Source organism: Cervus canadensis, chromosome 12 (genome assembly GCF_019320065.1).
Source record: "Cervus canadensis isolate Bull #8, Minnesota chromosome 12, ASM1932006v1, whole genome shotgun sequence".
In the NCBI taxonomy this organism is placed as follows: Eukaryota; Metazoa; Chordata; class Mammalia; order Artiodactyla; family Cervidae; genus Cervus; species Cervus canadensis.
In genome coordinates this window covers 19734773-19758048 of record NC_057397.1, presented here as the reverse complement: position 1 = coordinate 19758048, position 23276 = coordinate 19734773, and the positions used below count along the sequence as shown (strand labels likewise).

The 23276-nt window shown below is 40.8% G+C and overlaps 1 protein-coding gene across 1 annotated transcript in view; it reads right to left on the bottom strand.

The window, feature by feature from the left end:
- SNTG1 (syntrophin gamma 1) overlaps nt 1–23276 on the bottom strand; it is a 381189-nt gene that overhangs the window by 39511 nt on the left and 318402 nt on the right. Inside the window, exon 13 of the mRNA XM_043484136.1 lies at nt 22207–22245. Within this exon, the coding sequence (XP_043340071.1) occupies nt 22207–22245 (39 nt within the window). The remainder of the gene's footprint in view (nt 1–22206; nt 22246–23276) is intronic.

The following is a 23276-nucleotide window of genomic DNA, read 5'->3' as shown; positions in this document are numbered from 1 at the left end:
ACCAGTCACCATATGCACATAGGGTCCTCAAACATTGTTCCTCCCATATGTGTAAGTCCTTACCCTTACATTGGTCTCTCCCTGTTTTCTCCACCCCTACCTGCTGGCAGCCATAGTTCTACGCTCTGTTTTTCTGAGTTTGATTTATTTTTTTATTCCATATATAAGTGATACAGTGCATTATTTATCTTTATCTTTTAGCATAGTGACTTTAAGCTTCATCCATGTTGACACAAATCCCAGGATTTCCTTCATTTTCATGGCTAAATAATATTTCACGTGTATGCGTGTGTGTGTGTGTGTGTGTGTGTGTGTGTATATATATATACATGTATACAGTATATAAACTCTCTATTATCCATTAACCTGTCAACAGCTTGTTTCCATATCTTGGCTATTATAAGTAACACTACAGTTACATGGGAGGGCAGATGTCTCTTCAAGACCCTGTTTTTGTTTCCTTTGAGAATATACCCAGATATGGCATTCCCAGAAGGAAACAGCAATCCACACCAGTACTCTTGTTTGGAGAATCCCGTGAACAGAGGATCCTTGTGGGCTACAGTCCATGGGGTAGCAAAGAATCGGACACGGCTGAGTGACTGAGCATGATGGCATTGCTGGATCATATGGTAGCTCTATTTTTAATTTTTTGAGGATCCTCCATACTGTTTCTTGTAGCAGTGGCTGCATCAGTTTACGTTCTCACCAACAGTGCACTAGGGATCCTTTCTCACATCCACATCAATACTTGTCTCTTACCTTTTTATATCAGCCATTGTGGTTTTGATTGCATAAACTTTTGATTGCCTGTTTTAAACTACATGTGAAAACACGTCCATTATGTGAAGCCTGTGCTGCATAGCAACATATTATTCTTTAATTTTTGATCATTTTATTTTATATTACTTTTTTCTAGTTTTAAATAAACTTTATTTTGCAGAGCTGTTTTAGATTCACAGCATCATTGAGTGGAAGGTATGGAGATTTCCCAAAGATGTCGCACCCTGCTACCTCACACCTGGGTAATCCCCACTATCAACATCCCCCCACAGACAGCACATTTGTTATAATTGCTGATTCTATATAGATACACTTTATTGCCTAAAGTCCTCCATTTACTTTAGGGTTGCTCTTGGTGTTGTACCTTCTATAGGTTTTAACAAATGTGTAGGGACATGTATCCACTACTCTAGTATCATACAGAATAATTTCACTGCCCTAAGAACCTACTGTGCTAAGCCTATTCATCCCTCCCTACTCAACCCCTAGAAACCAATGCCCTTTTCAGTCTTGCCAGCATTTTGCCCTTTCCGAAACGGCATACAGTTAGACTCAAACAGCACATAGCTCGTTCAGACTGACCTCCTTCATTTACCATCACATGTTCAGTTACACGTGGGTCTTTCGTGGCTGGACGGCTCACTTCATTTTATCACCAAACAGCATCCCACTGTCTGGATGTACCAAAGGGTATTCATCCTTTCACCCACAGAAGACCACTGGGCTGCTTCTGAGTTTGGGCCATTATGATAAAATAAAAGTGCTGTACACAGCAAATGCATGGCTTTCTGTGTGGACACAGGCTTTCAACTAAGGTAAATACCATGAAGGGGTGATTGCCAAAATGGGCGGTTAAAGTATACTTAATTTTATAAGACGCAACCAAACTGCCTTCCACAGTAGCTGTGTGCACACCTGCATCCCCACCGGCCTGGATGAGAGCTCCCACCGCTCCTCACCCTCAGCAGCGCTTGGTCCTGTCAGCGCTCTGGATGTTGGCCATTGTAAAAGGAGTGTAGTGGTATCAGTATCTCATCACTGTAGTTTGCATTTTCCTGATGACATATGATTTGGGCCTTCTTTTCCTATGTTTACTTGCCATCTGTATTTCTTCTTTGGTGAAGTATGTACTAGTGTCATTGGCCTCCTTTTAAATCAAGTTGTTTTCTTATTCTTGAATTTCAAATGTTCTTTGCATATTTTGGGTAACAGTCCTTTATCAGATATATGTTCTGCAAATATTTTCTCCCAGTCTGTGGCTTGTATTCTCATCCTATTGATACTGCCTTTTGCAGAGCAAAGGTTTTACTTTTAATAAAGTTCACTTTAGCAATGATTTCTTTCATAGATCATGTCTTGGTGTTGTTTCTGAAATGTCATCACCATGTGAGGGCTGGTCATGAAAGGTGAGACCCATAGTGCCTGTCAGCCAATAAACAGCGTTGCTACAGATACCGTGGAGAAACAAGACTCTCATCAGAATGGCTGGTAGAAAAGGTCAAAACTCTTAAGGCTTCGTTGCAACCTAAAAGATAAGATTTGTTAGTAGCTATATGTTTCAGGTTATAAATATTTAGGCCGGGGAGTTTAATTGGTCCTTTATTTGAATATAAGTATTTATTTAATTATGTATCACAACAGCAAAGGTGTAGTGGAATTTTTGCTGTCAATAAATATGTATAACTCTGCAAATAAAATATCATAAGCATGATTGTAGGGGATTCTGCTGTGGTCAATGAAACGTTTTAGTAGCCAAAGCTATGGTGCATTTGAAATTAATATGGAAGCAATAAAATCAAATCACATTTCTTACAATCTATTTTAATTTCACTGCTATGCTGATATTACAATTTTTCCTACTACATAATTTCAAAGAAAAAAGACAGTAAGTTTCCACATATAAGAGAAGTTTATGAAGGGAATCAAATTACTAAAAATTTAGAGAGCTCAGAGTGAGGCTTGGCTTAATTTCCTATTCTGCTAAAAGCCAATGAGTATAGGGCCATTGTGGAAATAAATAAGCCACTGAAATATAGAAATAATTTATTTTCTGAAAACCATTTCTGTCACTAACAGATATTTCATAAAAGAGCAATTAGTTTCTCTTCTAAAAAACTTTAAACTTGTATTTTCATTTCATTTCAGTTCAGTTCAGTTCAGTCACTCAGTCGTGTCCGACTCTTTGTGACCCCATGAACCACAGCACGCCAGGCCTCCTTGTCCATCACCAGCTCCTGGAGTCCACCCAAACCCATGTCCACTGTGTTAGTGATGCCATCCAACCATCTCATCCTATGTTGTCCCCTTCTCCTCCTGCAGCCAATCCTCCCCAGCATCAGGGTCTTTTCCAATGAGCCAGCTCTCCACATCAGGTGGCCAAGGTACTGGAGTTTCAGCTTCAACATCAGTCCCTCCAATGAACACCCAGGACTGATCTCCTTTAGGATGGACTGGTTGGATTTCCTTGCAGTTTAAGGGACTCTCAAGAGTCTTCTCCAACACCACAGTTCAAAACATCAATTCTTTGGTGCTCAGCTTTCTTTATAGTCCAACTCTCACATCCATACATGACCACTGGAAAAACCATAGCCTTGACCAGATGGACCTTTGTTGGCAAAGTAATGTCTCTGCTTTGTAATATGCTATCTAGGTTGGTCATAACTTTCCTTCCAAGGAGTAAGCGTCTTTTAATTTCATGGCCGCAGTCACCATCTGCAGTGATTTTGGAGCCCAGAAAAATAAAGTCAGCCACTGTTTCCACTGTTTCCTCATCTATTTGCCATGAAGTGATGGAACTTAGTTTTCTGAATGTTGAGCTTTAAGCCAACTTTTTCACTCTCCTCTTTAACTTTCATCCAGAGGCTCTTTATTTCTTCTTCACTTTCTGCCATAAGGGTGGTGTCATCTGCATATCTGAGGTTATTGATATTTCTCCTGGCAATCTTGATTCCAGCTTGTGCTTCCTCCAGCCCAGTGTTTCTCATGATGTACTCTGCATACAAGTGTGGGGCCACCCAAGACAGACGAGTCATGGTGGAGAGGTCTAACAGAATGTGGTCCACTGGAGAAGGGAATGGCAAACCACTTCAGTATTCTTGCCTTGAGAACCCCATGAACAGTATGAAAAGGCAAAAAGATAGGACATTGAAAGAGGAACTCCCCAGATCAGTGGGTGCCCAACATGCTACTGGAGATCAGTGGAGAAATAACTCCAGAAAGAATGAAGGGATGGAGCCAAAGCAAAAACAACACCCAGTTGTGGATGGGACTGGTGATAGAAGCAAGTTTTGATGCTGTAAAGAGCAATATTGTATAGGAACCTGAAATGTTAGGTCCAGGAATCAAGGCAAATTGGAAGTGGTCAAACAGGAGATGGCAAGAGTGAACATCGGCATTCTAGAAATCAGTGAACTAAGAGGACTGGAATAGGTGAATTTAACTCAGATGATCATTATATCTACTACTGTGGGCAGGAATCCCTTAGAAGAAATGGAGTAGCCATCATGGTCAACAAAAGAGCCCGAAATGCAGTACTTGGATGCAATCTCAAAAACGACAGAATGATCTCTGTTCGTTTCCAAGGCAAACCATTCAATATCATGGTAATCAAAGTCTATGCCCTGACCAGTAACACTGAAGAAGCTGAAGTTGAACAGTTCTATGAAGACCAACAAGACCTTCTAGAACTAACACTCAGAAAAGATGTCCTTTTCATTATAAGGGACTGGAATGCAAAAGTAGGAAGTCAAGAAACACCTGGAGTAACAGGCAAATTTCGCCTTGGAGTACAGAATGAAGCAGGGCAAAGGCTAACAGTTCTGCCGAGAGAATGCACTGGTCATAGCAAACACCCTCTTCCAACAACACAAGAGAAGACTCTACACATGGACATCACTAGATGGTCAATACTGCAGTCAGACTGATTATATTCTTTGCAGCCAAAGATGGAGAAGCTCTACACAGTCGGCAAAAACATGATTGGGAGCCAACTGTGGCTCAGATCATGAACTCCTTATCACCAAATTCAGACTTAAATTGAAGAAAGTGGGGGAAACCACTAGACCATTCAGGTATGACCTAAATCAAATCCCTTATGACTATACATAGAAGCAAGAAATAGATTTAAGGGACTAGACCTGATAGAGTATTTCCATTTAGTGCATTTTTAGTTTCTACTTTTGCATAAATAATACATTCTTCTTAATACCAGGCTGTAGTTAAGTTCTTGGGCTTCCCAGGTGGCGCAGTGGTAAAGAACTTACCTGACAACGCAGAAGATGCAGGAGACACCGTTTTCAATCTCTGTATTGGGAAGATCCCCTGGAAAAGGAAATGGCAACCCACTCCAATATTCTTGCCTGGAAAATCCCATGGACAGAGGAGTCTGGTGGGCTACAGTCCATGGGGTTGAAATGAGTCAGACAAACTGAGAGACTAAGCAGGAGCATGAGTTACATTCTTACACAATTTAAATGATGTTATAAAAACTCCAAAAACTGAATCAATAGAAAGAATCAATAGCAACAAGCATTCTTTAGCCTTTTGAGGACTGTAATCTTTTTTCTCTAACTTCAGTTAATCAAATCGACCATGAATCTAGATATGGACAGAGGTGATCTACACACAAATTCACGATGTCATTTGGTTGGTACAGGAAAACTACTACTGTATAGCATGGTGGCGGCTTAGTTGCTCAGTTGTGTCCGACTCTTTGTGATCCCATGGAGTGTAGCTTGCCAGGCTCCCCTGTCCATGGGATTTTCCAGGCAAGAATACTGGAGTTGGTTGCCATTTCTTTCTCCAGGGGATTTTCCCAACCCATGGATAGAACCTGTGTCTCTTGTATTGCAGGCAGATTCTTTACTGACTGAGTCACTGAGGAAGCCCACTGTAGAGCATGCTCCAGACTAAACTCCAACTTAGTTATCAAATTCTCAATGATGTAAAATTATCTAAAGTGGAAAACTTGAGAGGGTTTCCTTCTGTTGGAAGAAAGTCTACTGAGGTAAACTGCAGTTACTTCCTCTTCTGGAGTGGAGGTCGGGAGATCATACAATCTCAAGAAGATTCTCAAGGGTAAGAAATATCATATGACATCCTTTTTATGCAGAATCTAAGAAGAAATGCTACAAATGAACTTATAAAACAGAAACCGACTGACAGACCTACAGAATGAACTTCTAGTAACTGGGGGAAGGGATAATTAGGGAGTTTGGGATGGTCAAGTACATTCTGCTGTGTTTAAGGTGGATAACCAACAAGGACCCACTGGACAGCACAGGGAACTCTGCTCAGTGTTATGTGGCAGCTTGGATGGGAGGGGAGCTTGAGGGAGAATGGATGCATGTATATGTATGACTGAATCCCTTCACTGTTCACCTGAAACACAACATTGCTAATCAACTGTACTCCAATATAAAATAAAAAAGGAGGGAAAAAAGGAAGAGTTCAACATGTCAAGAAAACAGTTTTGCTTCGTCTTTATGGTCCAACTCTCACATCCATACATGACTACTGGAAAAACCGTATCTTTGACTACATGGACCTCTGTTGGCAAAGTAAATTCTCTTCTTTTTAATATGCTGTCTTAAGTTTGTCATAGTTTTTCTTTCAAGAAGCAAGCATCTTTTAATTTCATGGTGGCAGTCACCATTTGCAGTGATTTTGGAGCCCAAGAAAATAAAGTCTCTCACTGTTTCCATTGTTTCCCCATCTAATTGCCATGAAGTCATGGGACCTGATGCCATGATCTTCATTTTTTGAATGTTGAGTTTTAAGCCAGCATATTCACTTTCCTCTTTCACTTTCATCAAGAGGCTCTATAGTTCATCTTCGATTTCTGCCATAAGGGTGGTATCATCTGTGTATCTGAGGTTATTGATATTTCTCCCAAATTTTGATTCCAGCTTGTGCTTCATCCAGCTTGGCATTTCGCATGATGTACTCGGCATATAAGTTATATAAGCAGGGTGACAATATACAGCCTTGACATTCTCCTTTCCCAATTTTGAACCAGTCTGTTGTTCCACATCTGGTTCTAACTGTTGTTTCTTGACCTCCATACAGATTTCTCAGGAGGCAGTAAAACATTCTGGTATTCCCATCTCTAAGAATTTTCCACAGTTTGTTGTGATCCACACAGTCAAAAGGTTTAGCGTAGTCAATAAAGCAGAAGTAGATTTTTTTTGGAACTCTCTTGCTTTTGTGATGATCCAACAGATATTGCCAATTTGATCTCTGGTTCCTCTGCATTTTCTAAATCCAGGTTGAATATCTGGAGGTTCTTGGGTATTGAAGCCTGACTTGGAGAATCTTGAGCATTACTTTGCTAGCGTGTGAGATGAGTGCAATTGTGTAGTAGTTTGAACATTCTTTGGCATTGCCTTTCTTTGGGATTGAAATGAAAACTGACCTTTTCCAGTCCTGTGACCACTGCTGGGTTTTCCAACTTTGCTGGCATATTGAGTGCAGCACTTTCACAGCATTGTCTTTTAGGATTTGAAATAGCTCAGCTGGAAATCCTGTGCTGCACAGCATGTGGGATCTTAGTTCCCCAGCCAGGCTTGAATCCATTCCCCTTGCATCGTAAGTGTGGAGTCTTAACCACTGGACTGCCAGGGTAGTCCCCTTGATACAGTAGTGTGGGTTAAAGGAAATATTTCAAAGAGAATTACAGTATGATATTTTAAATTTATTCCTGCATCTTAAAATACAGAAACTAGACAATAAGTTAATATCTAGATAGTTAATTTGAATAAATTCTTTGAGAAACTAAATACATCTGTTATTATTACTTATTTAAATACATTAGAAAATAATCCAAATCAATCCTGAGATGTTTGTGACCAATCTTCCCTTTGTCAAAAAGATAAGGCATCCAATTTGGGGTCTTGTTTGGAGCAAAGATAAAATAGAAGCCTGTCATTGACTAAAGACTGAACTAAATGTTGTTGTGAGAAAAGATTTATGCAATCTGTATCGTAAGTCTGTTCTCACAATTCAGCTGCTTCCTAACCTTGGAAAAGTCATTTAACCAATACTGCATGTTAAGCTCCCGAAAAGGAAAGATGGATTATTTATGCCAGGTCATCAAAGCCTAAAAATTTTAGCTTCTAGAGATAACATAAAGAGAATGCACTGAACAGAATTAACCTTTTGAGGTTTTTCTCTGTGTAAAATGAGAAAACTAAATGCAATAATCTATAAACTAACTCTAAATTAAAGGCTTTGTAACTGTAACAAATATGACAGTATCATGTATGCATGCATGCTAAGTCACCTAAATCATGTCCGATTCTTTGGGACCCCATGGACTATAGCCTGCCAGGCTCCTCTGTCCCTGGGATTCTCCAGGAAAGAACAATGAAGTGGGTTTGCCATGCTCTCCTCCAGGGGATCTTTCCAACCCAGGAGCTGAACCCAAGTCTCAAGTCTCCTGTGTCTCCAGCAGGTGGGTCTCTTTACCACTAGCATCACCTGGGAAGCCCTGATTGTATCATAAGAAACTTATTCATCACAAAACACCTGAGTCCAAAACAAATAAGCATACAATGCTAAGATTTAGAGGTAATTTTAGTTATGATCTTGAAGAACAGTGAGGTATCAGCATGTTTCTTATCAGGTAAGTACAACCGTGTACTGGAACCACCAGTGTGCTGGGAGCAGGGGCAACAGGACCACTCAGAGGCTAGGCTCCTATTCTACCTGCTGGATGCATTTTGATACCCAGACTCTGGCAGGTGGTGGAGTTGCAGGACTCGGCCCTGGATGACCATGAGGAAAGGGTTTGCCTGCCTGTTCAGAATGTCTATCCTGGACTGTTAGTGAGAAGTTAATCTTATCATGTTTAAGACATTACACTGTCAGTATTCTCTGTTATGGCAGCTTAGCCTAATATAATGATTAGAGAAATGAATACTGTAATAATTAATTGTTTTAAGCATTGATATAAGCATTATTATCATTCTTTAAAGCTGCTTTTAAATATGATCTAATTATATGATGGTCTATCTCAGGACTATGGTTTTTCCAGTAGTCATGTATGGATATAAGAGTTGGACCATAAATAATGCTGAGTGCTGAAGAATGTATGCTTTCTAACTGTGCTGTTGGAGAAGACTCTTGAGAGTCCCTTGGACTGCAAGGAGATCAAACCAGTCAGTCCTAGCAGAAATCAGCCCTGAAAATTCATTGGAAGGACTGATGTTGAAGGTGAAGCTCCAATCCTCTGGCCACCTGATGCAAAGAACCAATTGATTGGAAAAGACTCTGATGCTGAGAAAGATTAAAGGCAGGAGGAGAAGCAGGAAACAGAGGATGAGATGGTCAGTAGGCATCATCTACTCAATGGACATGAATTTGAGCAAACTCTGGGAGATGGTAAAGAACAAGGAAACCTGGCGTGCTGCAATCCATGGGGTTGCAAAGAGTAGGACATGACAGCAATTGAACAAAAACAACCATCTCAGGAACCAGAATAGTTATCTCCTCAAAACTCAGTGTCTTACTTATACAAACAGATGATGAGTTTACACTAGTCCTTCCTTTCTAAGTTATTATAAATCCTTGTCGGTGGCCTAATCCTGCCAGACAGCTTGCAGGATGTGGGAAATGAAGTCACTTCCTGCAGCTCATACTAACTGAGCCTCCAGATTACCACTGGGTCCTGAGCTATGTTATCAAGCACAAGTCTTAAGAGAATTCCTTAGAATCATTTAAAATTTTTGAAGAACTAAAGAAAATGGAAAGTTTTAAAAAAACTAATGTCACCATGATAACTGACGGCCCACAGTTCTGCCTCATTCCCTTCTCCTAAGGATGTGTAAGAACCTAAGAATAGTGTAGATGCCACCCCCTTAATTATAAAAGGTTATATGGTGGTGGAAAAGAGCTACTGCATATGTAACTAAAGCCTCTAATCAGAGCTGAATCAGGTAAGCCATTAAAGGAGCCCTGGAAAGAGCAGGATGATGCCCTTGGCCTTGAGGACACCAATGTGCAGGAGAGAACCCTGTTCTCAAATTCATGTCCACTGAGTTGGTGATATCATCCAACCATCTCATCCTCTGGATGAGAGGAATGACAGGCAGCTCCTAGAAGCCAAGGGTCTCAGCCCCACAGTCTGAATGGGACCCTTGAAGAGGACTCCAAGCCTCCCATGAGAGGATAACAAAGGTCAGAACCATGATTGCAGTCTTGTGAGACCCTGGGAGGAGGATCCGAGCTTGGACTCTTGACCAGCACAAACTGGGAGATAATAAGTGTGTGCTGTGTGATGTGGCCGCATGCACGGTCACAAGTTGTACACTGGAAAATGAACAGGATTTTTTTACTGGAATAGAGTTCTGCTTTAATAAATAGCCAAGGGGTGGGAGCAGCTTGGATTTGAGATGCAGTTGGAGGAGACTGGAAAAGTATGGGGCGGTGGGGAGGAGAGTGAGTCTAGATCACAGAAGACTTAATCTCACCATTGGCAGAAACCTGAACAGGGGGCAGTTGCCTGCCAGGGACAGATCAAAAGAGAGTCAGGAGCATGTTATTGGAAACTAGAAGACAGAGACTCTTGCTGGTCATGGCAGGAAGCTTGACGTCACTGTTACCTGCAGGAATGTGGAAAGCAGAAACAGTCAGTAATCATGTTTACCTGGTTACAACGCTACGCTGAAGGTGCTGCCTGGTTTCTTCTTTATTCGATCATAAAATGTGAGAAGAAGGGAGGAAGGGAGGAACTTGGTGACAAACTATTAGATTCAAACAAACAGGGTTTGGCGATTCTTTTGTGTATGTGTGTGTGTCCATAAGTTTTCTTTCTTATTTTTTTTTTTTTATTGGAGGTGAATTGCTTTATAAACTTGTGTTGGGTTTGATGACTCTGAATATTCACAGCTTCTCCAGATGCCAAAATATGCTGAAAGTTGGGTGGCTTTTGAAATCCTAGCGTAGAGGCAATCCTAGGTATGTGACTATAAAAGCTTTTCCCCAAATCTTAGAATGATCAAAACTTCTCACAGAGGGTCTTCTGAAGGGATTAAGAACTTGACTCAGAGATCGACTCAGCTAAACCGGAGGGTCTCTAGAAATCTGAAGGTGTTTGTTGTCCCCAGGCCTCTCAGCAGGAGTCTGAGAGAGAGAGACCAGCTCAGAAAGATCTGTGAACTTAGCTTTTGTCCCACAGAGTGAAGGAATGCATTTGAAATCTATGAGAGTCCTAGAAACTGGTAAGAAAGCTGTTTGAGCAGCAACTGGGACAGAGTGAGTACAGAATCAAAGGAGGCTTTGAGAATCCCTAAATGCTACTGGCAGGGAAAGTCCGTGAAACTGCTCAGGGACAGACACTACTACCTTTCATGATGGAGAGACTGACCTTTGTTCAGAGGTCAGGAGCCCAGGGCTGTAGTGGAGAGCTATGGAGCCTGGCCATGCACTCCATGCTAGGAAGCAAGGTGCAGTGGTTTTCTTTTGTGTCATTCTTCCTTATGAAACATTGTGTACTCCACTGTCTCATCTCTCAAGAGAACCTCAAGTGAACCACATATAGTTTTAACTATTGATCTGGTTTCTCTCCACTGTTGTTTAGTTGCTAAGTCATGCCTGACTCTTTTGCAACTCCATGGGCTGTAGCCCACCAGGCTCCTCTGTCCACGGGATTCTCCAGGCAAGAATACTGGAGTGGATTGCCATGCCATCTTTCAGGGGATCTTTCCAACCCAGGGATGAAACCCACGTCTCCTGCATTGGCAGGCAGGATCTTTACCACTGAGTCACCTGGGAAGTTTTCTCCCTCTAGTGGCTATAATTTTCCCCTCTGTAATGCTCAGTGCAGGAGCATTTCTGTAACTATCGTCTGAAAAAGATCAGAGCTGTCTGCTGTCCCAGGACAAACATTACAGGGGGACACAGCCAGGGGGCTAAGCAAGGTTCCCCACCTGAAGGTAAGCTGAAAACACATGAAGATGCTCAGTTCACAAGGCTGTTATTTAATCTACTTCCCATCCCCTGCTTAGCACCACCCCTCAAATCACTCCTTATTAACAAGCAATTAACATGTTCACTGCAGCTGTGCATGGTCTCCTCTCGAATCTAATTAACCATCCTTCTACTACCAAAATGGAGAAGGAAATGGCAACCCACTCCAGTACTTTTGCCTGGAAAATTCCATGGACTGAGGAGCCTGGTGGGCTATAGTCCATGGGGTTGCAACGAGTCAGACACGACTGAGCAACTTCACTTTCACTTTCACTACTACCAAAAAACAACATTTCTATCAGCAGTTCATCCTTGCTACAAAATGCGATGAACCATGAAAGGTCTAAGATTTTGCAGACCTTTTGATGGCATCACTGATTCAATGGACATGAGTTTGAGCAAGCTCCAGGAGTTGGTGATGGACAGGGAGCCCTGGTGTGCTGCAGTTGATGGGGTCACAAAGAGTCAGACACGACTGAGCAACTGAACTGAACTGAGTTACCGTCTCACAGGTTTATGGATGCCAGTGGAAGATGTTGTATTCTTGGGTCAGAGACAGAGGACTTCATATTCACAGCACAGCCAACACCATAAGTATCAGCATTTTGTGACTGAGGTATTTGCATACAGCAGGCTGTGTCACATGAGAGGGTCCCTGAGGTTAGGGAATCCAGATCTTTTATAAAAGGCAATAGGCACTTTTACTAACAAACCTAGACAGCTTATTACAAAGCAGAGACATTACTTTGCCAACAAAAATCTGTACAGCCAAAGTTATGGTTTTTCCAATAGTCATATATGGATGTGAGAGTTGGACAATAAAGAAGGCCTAGAGTTGAAGAATGATGCTTTCAAACTGTGATGCTAGAAAAGACTTTTGAGAGTCCCTTGGACTGCAAGGAGATCAAACCAGTCAATCCTAAAGGAAATCAGTCTTGAATCCTCATTGGAAGGACTGATGCTGAAGCTGAAACTCCAATACTTTGGCCACCTGATGCAAAAAACTGACTCATTGGAAAAGACCCTGATGCTGGGAAAGACTGAAGGCAGGAGGAGAAGGGGACGACAGAGGATGAGATGGTCGGATGGCATCACCAACTCTATGGACATGAGTTTCAGCAAGCTCTGGGAGTTGGTAATGGACAGGGAAGCCTGGCGTGCTGTAGTCCATGGGGCCACAAAGAGTTGGACACAACTGAGTGACTGAATTGAATTGAACTGAACTGAACTGCACTTCAAGGAGAGCAAAGCAATCAATCCTAAATGAAATCAACCCTGAATATTCATTGGAAGGATTGACGCTGAAGCTCCAATCATTTGGCCACCTGATGTGAAGAGCTGATTCATTGGAAAAGACCCTGTTGCTGGGAAAGATAGAAGGCAGGGGGAGGATGAGTTTGAACAACCTCCAGGAGATAGTGAAGGATAGGGAAGGCTGGCATGCTGCAGTTCATGGGGTCACGAAGAGTCAGACACAACTTAGAGAATGAACAAAGGCATGCCTCCCCTGGGCTCTGCCCGGAGATATTGTCTCTACCTTCCAAGACTTCCAAAGGGAGAGTAAGAAATTCTCCCCTTGGTTCTGAAGAGAAACACTGTCCCAATTTGCTAAGTCTGCTTTCTATGTAAACACCCTTGAAAAAACAGTCTGAAACAAAATGCGTGCTCACAAGACAAGGTGCAGAGATGCAACAGGTCCAAAGAGAAACACCTCCCATTGCACAGCTCCTGCCCTCTTTCCCTGGAAATGGAGGGTCCATTTCTGAGACTCTTCAGAGGAAACATGACATGGGCTGCAGCCCTTATGTTGAAGCTGTGTCTCCTCCCGGTGTCACTGGGTCCCACTGGTGCCTGACACAATGGTTACTTGTCATTTGAAGGTCACATCTTCCTCACCTTCGTTAGTATGAAAGGATGCCTTCCCTGCTACTTGTCCAGCCACACACGGTTCCTGTTACCCTGGAAATCATCCTACTTTGATCCCTATAGATGCAAAGTCCAGCACACGTGCCACAGGCTGCCTGATTTTCTCCTCTCCTCTCAGACGACCGCCTACCTGATTCACTCACATTAGGACCTTGTTTCTCATACTTGACTGTTCGCTTTGTGTTTATGTTTTATCCCCTTTCTCACCAACGACTCTTCCCTCCCAGCTCTGGGCTCTCAGTCCTGCAGGCCTCTGTGACTCAGGGGGGCTCGGGCTCCTCCCACCTGGGGGCCTCGGCTCAGCAGGGAGCTGCCACCCACCTCCTTGGGGGCTTGCGAGTGAACATGCAGCATCACCTCTGTTTGCCATAAAACCATGACTTCTTGAATATGACAGCCGTCTTCATATTTTTAGCTTTGGGTTTGTATATAGTTTACTGTTTTTATAATATTAGGCCCTGAGTTATTTATATTTTGCTCTTTTACTTATTATCTCATGATAGGTAGAGCACACCGAATACATTTTTTCTTAAGCTAATAAAAGCTAATAAAATATAGGACATGATATTTATCATTTTATAACATATTCCTCCATTTGCCAAGCCTACACCTATCTTTTGCAGCTAGCATGTAACTATACATATAAACATAATTTAAAGGACAGTTTTGTGTTTTGAGCTGTTTTGTTCCTCAGTTAAGGGCATAGCCTATCCTGTGAAAATTAATGACTGGTGAAGAAAACTGCAGTGTTCCTAAACAGTGCAGTATTTTCTTTAGAAGTGAATTTGTTTTTAAAGTATTTTTTAAAAAATTATTTATTTATTTGGTTGTGCTAGATCTTTGTCTCTATGTGGGCGTTTCTCTAGTTGCGGCGAACAAGGGCTACTCTCTAGTTGTGGTACACGGGCTTCTCATTGCAGGGGCTTCTCTTCTTGAGGAGCTTGGGCTCTAGAGTGCATGTGCAGTAGTTGTGGTGCATGGGCTTATTTGCTCCACAGCATGTGGAACCTTCCCAAATCAGGGATGAAATCCGTGTCTTCTGCACTGGCAGGCAGATTCTTATCCACTGTGCCACCAAGGAAGTCCTTTAAAGTATTTCTTAATGACAGATCATTTGACAGATCAACCACATCATCTGGGTTATATTTTAAGGCTTTGAATAGCAGACAGGAGAGCTGGCTCACTGCCGACATCATCAAGACTGCAGTAAGGGACTTCGGGCAGGTTCTGCAGTGCACGCACCATGGAGTTTAGAGTCAATCCATTAAACCCCAAATGGGATGAGCGGTTCTCTTATGTGAACATTCTTGCTGTACTCTTCTGTAGTGCTTAATCACTTATATCTTCTCTCACATATCAGAGGAAAAGAATTATACCATTTGGTCAATTAAATCACACTTTAAGAAGTGATGAAGTGAAATGTAGCCACTGTCCTATCCACATGTGTTTAAAAGCATAAACTTTTTCACCAATAGGACTTGCCTTCACTTACCTTTTGCTAATTTGCCCATTTAACGTGTAACGCCCCCTTGAGTAGTGAGGGATAGGGAGACCTGGCATGCTGCAATCCATGGGGTCATGAAGAGTTGGACACCGCTTAGAGACTGAACAGCAACAGCAACATCAAATTAGCAACGAGTGACTCTAATTTCAGAGCCAGAAGGTTTACTTATGAAACCTCTGCCACTATCTTTTCACAGTGATTTATAAGCTAATAGCTCTTACAAGAGTTAATTTATATGGGAATATTACTTTTTACAAAGTTTCAAATTCCAGCATATTTTATTGCCAAATATTATCAAGTGAACTAAACAACAACATTCATTATCACCAGATCATGTGACTCTATGATTTGCTGTCAACATTTATAAAAATTGAGTACATGAAGAATATATGACGAATGAAAAGAAATTTGCCTTTCAGTTGAAAAAACCCTCGGCTTTGAAATCCAAGATAAAACAAAGACCAATTGTCAGTCCCATTAATAGAATATTTTGTTTAAAAAGGACGCAGACACACATGCAAATATCTTCGATACAGCAGACACAAATGAATGAAAAAATATGCATCATCTTATTAGATTACAAATTTTGAGCTAGCTGGTTTTAAGTGATGGGACCAAGACTAGACAACCAAGAGATTGGAGCAGATGGCGAGGGAATGTAAGGCCTTAATTTGAGGCTGCCCGATTGCTAGGAAGCAGGGGTTGGGGCTGGATCAATTCAAATACCACAACAATCACCGTTCCTACCAAGATTCTATTTTTCTTGAATAAATACTCACTGGGTTCAGCATACACTTGGTGAATTTCCATAGCTCTGAACAATTTGATTCAGACCATTTTGCCAGTTCTGTGTTACTTTTATGGAGAAATAAGTGTTTGGAGGCCCTAACTCCTCTCTCTTCCCTAATGTCACTTGAAAACTCAATTTTTAATGTGTCTTTTAATTTCTCAGCACTCTCAACACAACTAGAGACTACTAGCCACTTTTCCCTCTGTTGTTTCCAGAATTCTATGTATTCGTCTAAAATAATGTTTCCAAATTTTTATAGCTAGTCAAAATGAATAGCAGTTTATAAGACAAACTTATTGAGGTAATAATTTATTGTAAATGAGTATATGCTGTGTGCATGCTGTGCTAAATTGCTTTAGTCATGACTCACTCTTTAGGACCCTATGAATTGTAGCCTGCCAGGCTCCTCTGTCCATGGGGATTCTCCAGGCAAGAATACTGGAGTGGGTTGCCATGCCCTCCTCTAGGAGATCTTTCCAATCCAGGGATCGAAACTGTGTCTCTTACCTCTCCTGCATTGGCGGGTGGGTTCTTTACCATTATTACCATCTGGGGAGTATAGTTTTTATGTATTCAGACTATTATAATTGAATAACTCTATTTTGCCACAGTGCCTGATGTAAAGGTAGTTCAGTATTAATATTTTCATGATGAATTAATTCTCAATAACCTTTCTTCTTAAGAATTATAGAAAATATTAATTGCAAAGTGCCATTTTATGGGAGTAATGTGATGTATTTCAGGATGGAAGAGTTTTGCTTAATAAAGATTAAACATTAGAAATGCAACAAGTCATGACTCAGAGGGTTATGTGCACAAAGCGTTGCATGTAGGTCTGATTGTCTACATAACCTGTAACTGAGTGAACTAGCATAACACAGTTTCATACCCAACTGAATATCCCAGTGTAATCTATCAGCAGGACCCCCATTATCACTGTTATCACCATTATCATATGCACTGTGTACCCCTGTGTAGTCTAGAAGCAGGACCCCCATTACCACTGTTGTCACTGTTATCACCATTATCTCATGCACTGAGTATTATCACCATTGTCTCATGCACTGAGTATCCCAGTGTAATCTGGCAGCAGGACCCCCATTATCACTGTTATCACCATTGTCTCATGCACTGAGTATCCCAGTGTAATCTGCCAGCAGGACCCCCATTATCACTGTTATCACCATTACCTCATGCACTGAGTATCCCTGTGTAATCTGGCAGCAGGACCCCCATTATCACTGTTATCATCATTATCTCATGCACTGAGTATCCCTGTGTAATCTGGCAGCAGGACCCCCATAATCACATGCTTTTCAGGAAAAGTTATCATTTGCAGCTGAATCTCACTCTCTTCACTTCACAAATGAACCTGATCTGAATTGTACTAATGGCTATGCTCCAGACACAAAGAGGAAATGAGAAAGTTGTTCTGAACAAAAGTGAACTGGGAGAGACTGTACTGACTCTACTGTAATTTCAAGTCTAGACAATAATTAAGATGAAGTCAAACCCCAATGGCCTTGGTATAATATTATTTCTAACTTATCTGGCTCCCAGACAGTTTAATAATAAAAATGGCTTTAGCTTTATTGAGGTATAATGACATGAAGAAAGTACACATATTTAAAGGGTAAAATTTGATAAGTTTTGACATACATGTGAATCCACAAAACCATTTCTACAGTCAACATAATGAACTTATCACCTCCCAAAGCCCCTTCCCGTCGCTTTATAACCCCTCCCTGACCTGGGAGACCAGTCCATCCTAAAGGAAATCAGTCCTGAATATTCATTGGAAGGGCTGATGCTGAAGCTGAAACTCCAATAATTTGGCCACCTGATACGAAGAGCCAACTCATTGGAAAAGACCCTGATGCTGGCAAAGATTGAGGGCGGAGGAGAAAGGGATGACAGAGGATGAGATGGTTGGATGGCATCACCGACTCAATGGACATGAGTTTGAGTAAACTCCAGGAGTTGGTGAGGGACAGGGAGGCTTGGAGTGCTACAGTCCGTGGGGTCCCAAAGAGTCAGACAAGACTGAGTGACTGAACTGAACTGAACTGGCCTGGGAGGGGCTAGAGGAGAGTAACATACAGTGTGAAAACACAGTGAAAGAAGTCAATTGCTCAAATGTAAAAATAATAACATAAAGTTATTAGAAATCAGCAATGGATTGCTTTTCTCCTTTTATTAATCTTGAATGGATAAACTCTAAGTACAACACAAATCCTATAAGCCACTAACAAAGCTTGCTGATTTAGGCGACATGAAATACAATGGTTAAATTCCCTTCATGTATTGAGTACACAGTGCTTACAAATAAATAAGAAAACATTAAGAAGAAAATAGGAACATGTTCAAAAGAGTAGAGAAAGGTGAGCGAAAGGATATACCAGTGTCATTTCAAGTTGCTCAACCTCATGCACAATATGAGAAATGCATCCTGAAAATGGCGAGCACACACGTTTCTCCAGGTATCCAAGTGGACAGAGATGATTCCGGTCCACAAAATGCAAAATAGAATGTAGGAAGAACAAGGACAGACCTAATACACATCTTTCTTCAAAACAGAAATGGAATGTCCTGGTGCAGGAACTGAAGAGGGGAAGAAAGTGAGAGAGGTGACAGGGGAAGGAATCCAGGCTGGGGTGGGGGAAGGCAGGAGCTTATACAGGAGGCTGGGGAGGAAACCCTCCCCATGGGAAAGAGGCTGGGCTGTTACTCTTGCTCCCAGAAGTAGGCACTCAACCAGATTCTCAGGCATCTTCTTGTACATAACATATGTCAGTTTCATCCTTTATTACACCCTTTATTAAAAGTAGAGGTTTACATAGTCCCTCTTCTCTACTCCCCACTGGTACCGCATATGCTTTCTTGGAGAATCTTCCAGACTAGCACCAGGAAAGCCAGCTCACCCCATTGGTGGGACGTTCAAGTTGTGATCTGGTCTTCTTCATCATGCTCCAGGGTTAGCGTGGTTCTCTAATCTCAAGTCTTATAGAAACTCTTAGCCATCAAATCTCTTCACAAGTTCGTCATCTCCAGTCTTTCTGCAGAATTTTTCTTTTTGGAACCTCTCATTCTAAACTTCAACTCTTACATCATTTTTCATATTTTCAGCCCTTTCTGTATAGGCTGCATTCTGATGGTACTCTCAGATATACTACTTCCAATGACATGTTTTATCATTATTTTTATCTGTTCTATTATTCAGTTGGCTAGCTGATTATACACTTAAACATATTCATGCTTTATTCATTTTTGAACTTCTGTCAAGTTGTTTTGCAAATCCCAATTTTTGATACCACTTCCTGTTCTTGTCTTACATTTTGTACCACCTTATTTTTTAAAAAATAGATAATTTAAAATAGTTGTGGATTGTTCCTTAATCTTCACAGTGTGTTTTTCCTTATGATGGTTTATTTGCTCAAATGGCTTATATTTCTGATAAAAATATTCTTCTCTGAGATGATCTTACTGAGAGTCCGCTGTGCTCTGGAGCATGGGGGTGTCTCTGGAGACTCAGTCCACAGTGCTGGCCTCTGCTGGGTGCAGTGACTTTCTCCAGTTCCAACCCCTTTGCATTTTGCTTTTAATTTCTCTGGTTGGGGTACCAGTACCTCAGTGGCTGCACAAAGTCAAAACCAAACCCCACAGGAGGCAGAAGACTTCTGTTCTAATGTATTCCAGCTGAGGTATTTTTGGTTTTGTTTAAGACCCAGAGTATCATGGCTATGAGGGGACTTGAATACTGTAACATTACGTCTGAGTTACTTAATAAAAAGCATATATATAAACATATATACTTATATCAAATCTGAGCGTCAGAGAATGCTACCTGAAAATTAAGTTTGAAGAAATTTGAGATGAAAGCAACTAGTCCAAGGTAAGACTTTGAGTGCTAAATCTCGATGAGAAATGAGATTACATATAATTTTCAATTTTTGCTCCTTGAAGTGGCTCAGATTTTAGGCAGAAGATGTACCCTGATCTCCTAATGCACTGCTATTACACTACGTGGGTGAGTTCTTCCTATTAAGCATATATATGAAGGTTGAACTATAAAGTAATCCTATATCCCAAAAGACTTCATTTACAAGGTGGGAAGTAGTGAGGGAAAAATCTATTAGCTGTAGCTTTTAGTTGTTAAAGTGTCTAGAATTCATTGTGATTTCAAATTGTGAGATGCTAAGATATTTGAAAGAGATTTCAAAATAGATTTCAAATAAGAGACTTCATTATAATCATAATATTGAAAGGTTAGCAGATAAACAACCATGGATGCTAAGGCTTATCTGTATTTATTATATGTGAGTTAGAATATTAAAATTTTTTATTTCTTCTATATTCAAGGTTTTCCAAATTTTTACTGACTTTGCTCAGCATTATTCAAAACCTAGATAAAAGCAGAGGTGGTGAGGAACGAGACAGGTCCCTGAAAGGAATATGTAAGGGAGTGTCCCACGTGGTTGTCATCATGGTAAATAAAGCATAGCTGTGGGCTAGTCAGGGTTAGGAAACATTCCTAGTGATGAAATTAGACTAATCATTGATACTTCACCTGCTGAGGGTTGAAGGGGCAAAAGAGGTGATAACATAAATATTAAAGTCACTTTTAAAGAAACACTCTTCATTTGTATTTTTGGCAAGAATTCCCCAAAAGAGCACATCTACATTTTTACACTTCACTATAAAACAACCCCATCTCTTCCTGGGCACTGCAAACTTCCCTCATAGCTGAGGCTTCCAGTGGAATGATTTATCCTTAATGACTGGCTTTTCCCTCCTGTTCAGCCCCGTGAAGCTGTAAACTGTTTTCCCAGATGTGACCTGTGCATTCCAGCCTCAGAATCACCTGCGGGGGATGGAGCGATGCCCCAGTGTCCCAGGCATCACCCCAGAGCAAGTGAGCCAGATGCTCTGGGCTGAGCCTGGTCTCTGTGCCCCATGTGCCCCTACTCGCTGTGGCTGTGGGAGGCACAGACCCCCCTCCAACCTTGTACCTGCCAAGAGTGTCGCATGGCTCAGAGGCAGGGGCCCGAGGGAGGGGAACTAGCTCCCCCAGCCTCACCCCAAGCAAGACAGGTCAGGGCTGTAGGCACAGCAGGCTCTGCAAAGCTACCTACCACCTCACTCAGCCACGTGGGCTCTGTGGGCAGCCCGGGCAAGGGGCACCCTGAACACTACAACAATACTAGAACCTACCCCAGAACATAAGTTCTCTGTTGCAGGGAAAACACATATCTGACACACGGATGCAAACAACGGCACATATTGAGAAATTTACCTTTGTTCTCGTTTAACTTTCTAAACACACGAGATGGCTGCCCTTATGCAGATGCTACTGATATGGGACCGCAGGCTTAGAAGAAAAGGAAGTTGGTTTTAACAAACTGAAGGTTATATTAAAATTTTACCATGGAAGCTAACTAGTGGTGGGTATGCCATATAGGAATCGATATCGTTGATGTTTAGACTGTGGTCAGTGGCTGTGGGCTGGGGTTGCCGTGGGGAGTCAGGGTCTGCGTCCTGCCGCCGAGCCCTGCCCCTGTCCACACACTGGACGGGGCAGCTCAGTGAGTCCAGGCGTTGAGCCTTCACTTCCTTTCCTTATTCTATTAATAGCTAATGCTTATATTATGTTTGTGAAAGCAATAGAAGTTAAGTTTAGTGCAATAAAATTATAAGGGGAGTCAGTTATTCTTATGACCAATAATTTTATCCTATCTTCAATTATTACTCTAATAAGTCAACTAAATTCTTAGCTTGATTATTCAGACATTAGTCTCATTCCATGCATTAATTTAGACTCATTTTCAGTACTGTCAGCCAATTTTGAAATTTCCTTTAACTTTTTTTTTTTTTCCTTTAACTTTTATATTAATTCTACATAGGTCTCTCATTACAACTACATGTAAACAGCTGTCCAAGTTCTTCAACATTGCATTCAAATAAATATATTTTGTCAAAATAGTTTTGACTTAATTCACTTAGATAAAAAGCTTTTCTTTAACTGTTTTCAATATGATTAGAAAAAACAGATATACTACATAATATGAAAGAAATCTAATAAATTCATATTTTCCTGAAATAGCAAATGTTACTAATTAATTAATTAATAATTGGTACCAATTATTTCCACATAAAACTAAAGGCAATCAAAATTATGATTTGTAACAGATAAAATGAAAGAAATACACAATTTGGCTTTGCAAGTGTTTCTCCATCTTACCTGCTGGTTTACAGGAAAGTTTCTGTTGATTTTTTTAATCTACAAAAATAAACAAAGAAAAGTGAGATCAGCAAAGAACTCCAGGTTTATGGGACTCTCTTCTTAGTGAGTAAACTAAGAGTAAACTATTTTGTTGACACACAAAAATCATTGCATATCAAGCACCAATTAGGAATCCTTTTTTTAAAATTCTGACTGTCAAAAATGTCCCAAATTTCATATACAAACATTTCAGAAATATTTCAACTTAATCATATTCTCTTGATGTGAAATGAAAAGCCTCTGATCCCACACAATCTACCGAGAATGTACAGCATAACTTTTTGTAACTTCTTTCATTATACACTTTCACTTCATATTATATTTTATTTGTTTTAACACATAAGAGAACAGAGGGAGTGGAATATTCAGACATTAAAGGATACTGTATATTATGAAGATAGTTTCAGTCAGGACTACAAATAAAATAAACATTTAAGACCATTTATTGAGTGAATTGGAGAAGGAAAAGGCAGTCCACTCCAGTATTCTTGCCTGGAGAATCCCATGGTCAGAGAAGCCTGGTGGGCAGGCTGCAGTCCATGGGGTCGCAAGAGTCAGACACGACTTAGTGACTACACCGCCACCACCACTGTTGAGTGAAATGTCATAAAAATTTAAAATAAATCTGCTGAGTTTCCTCTGTAACAAGTCATGTAAACAAACTTTAAAGACCAAATGAAAAACGATTATCAGATTTAGACAAATGACCTTATAATACATGAAATCTTTGTTCAACAGAACTTCTACTAATTAAAACCTTCTTTTTCGCTGGTTTTCTAGAGAAACTTAAATGATGCTCTCTGTATGCTATAATCTGACATCAGACTAAACACAGACTGTTTTCACTTAGAAAATGTTCTGTTGAATTGCTTTGTTTTTCCTTGTTTTAATGTTAGTTTACCTTCATCTTACTGATAAACATGAATTAAGAGGAGATATAAGAAGGCACAAACTTTGAGAAGTGAAATGGCCCATGGATGAGAATGGACTCAATGGTGGAGACATGTCATTTAAAATATGAAAAAAAA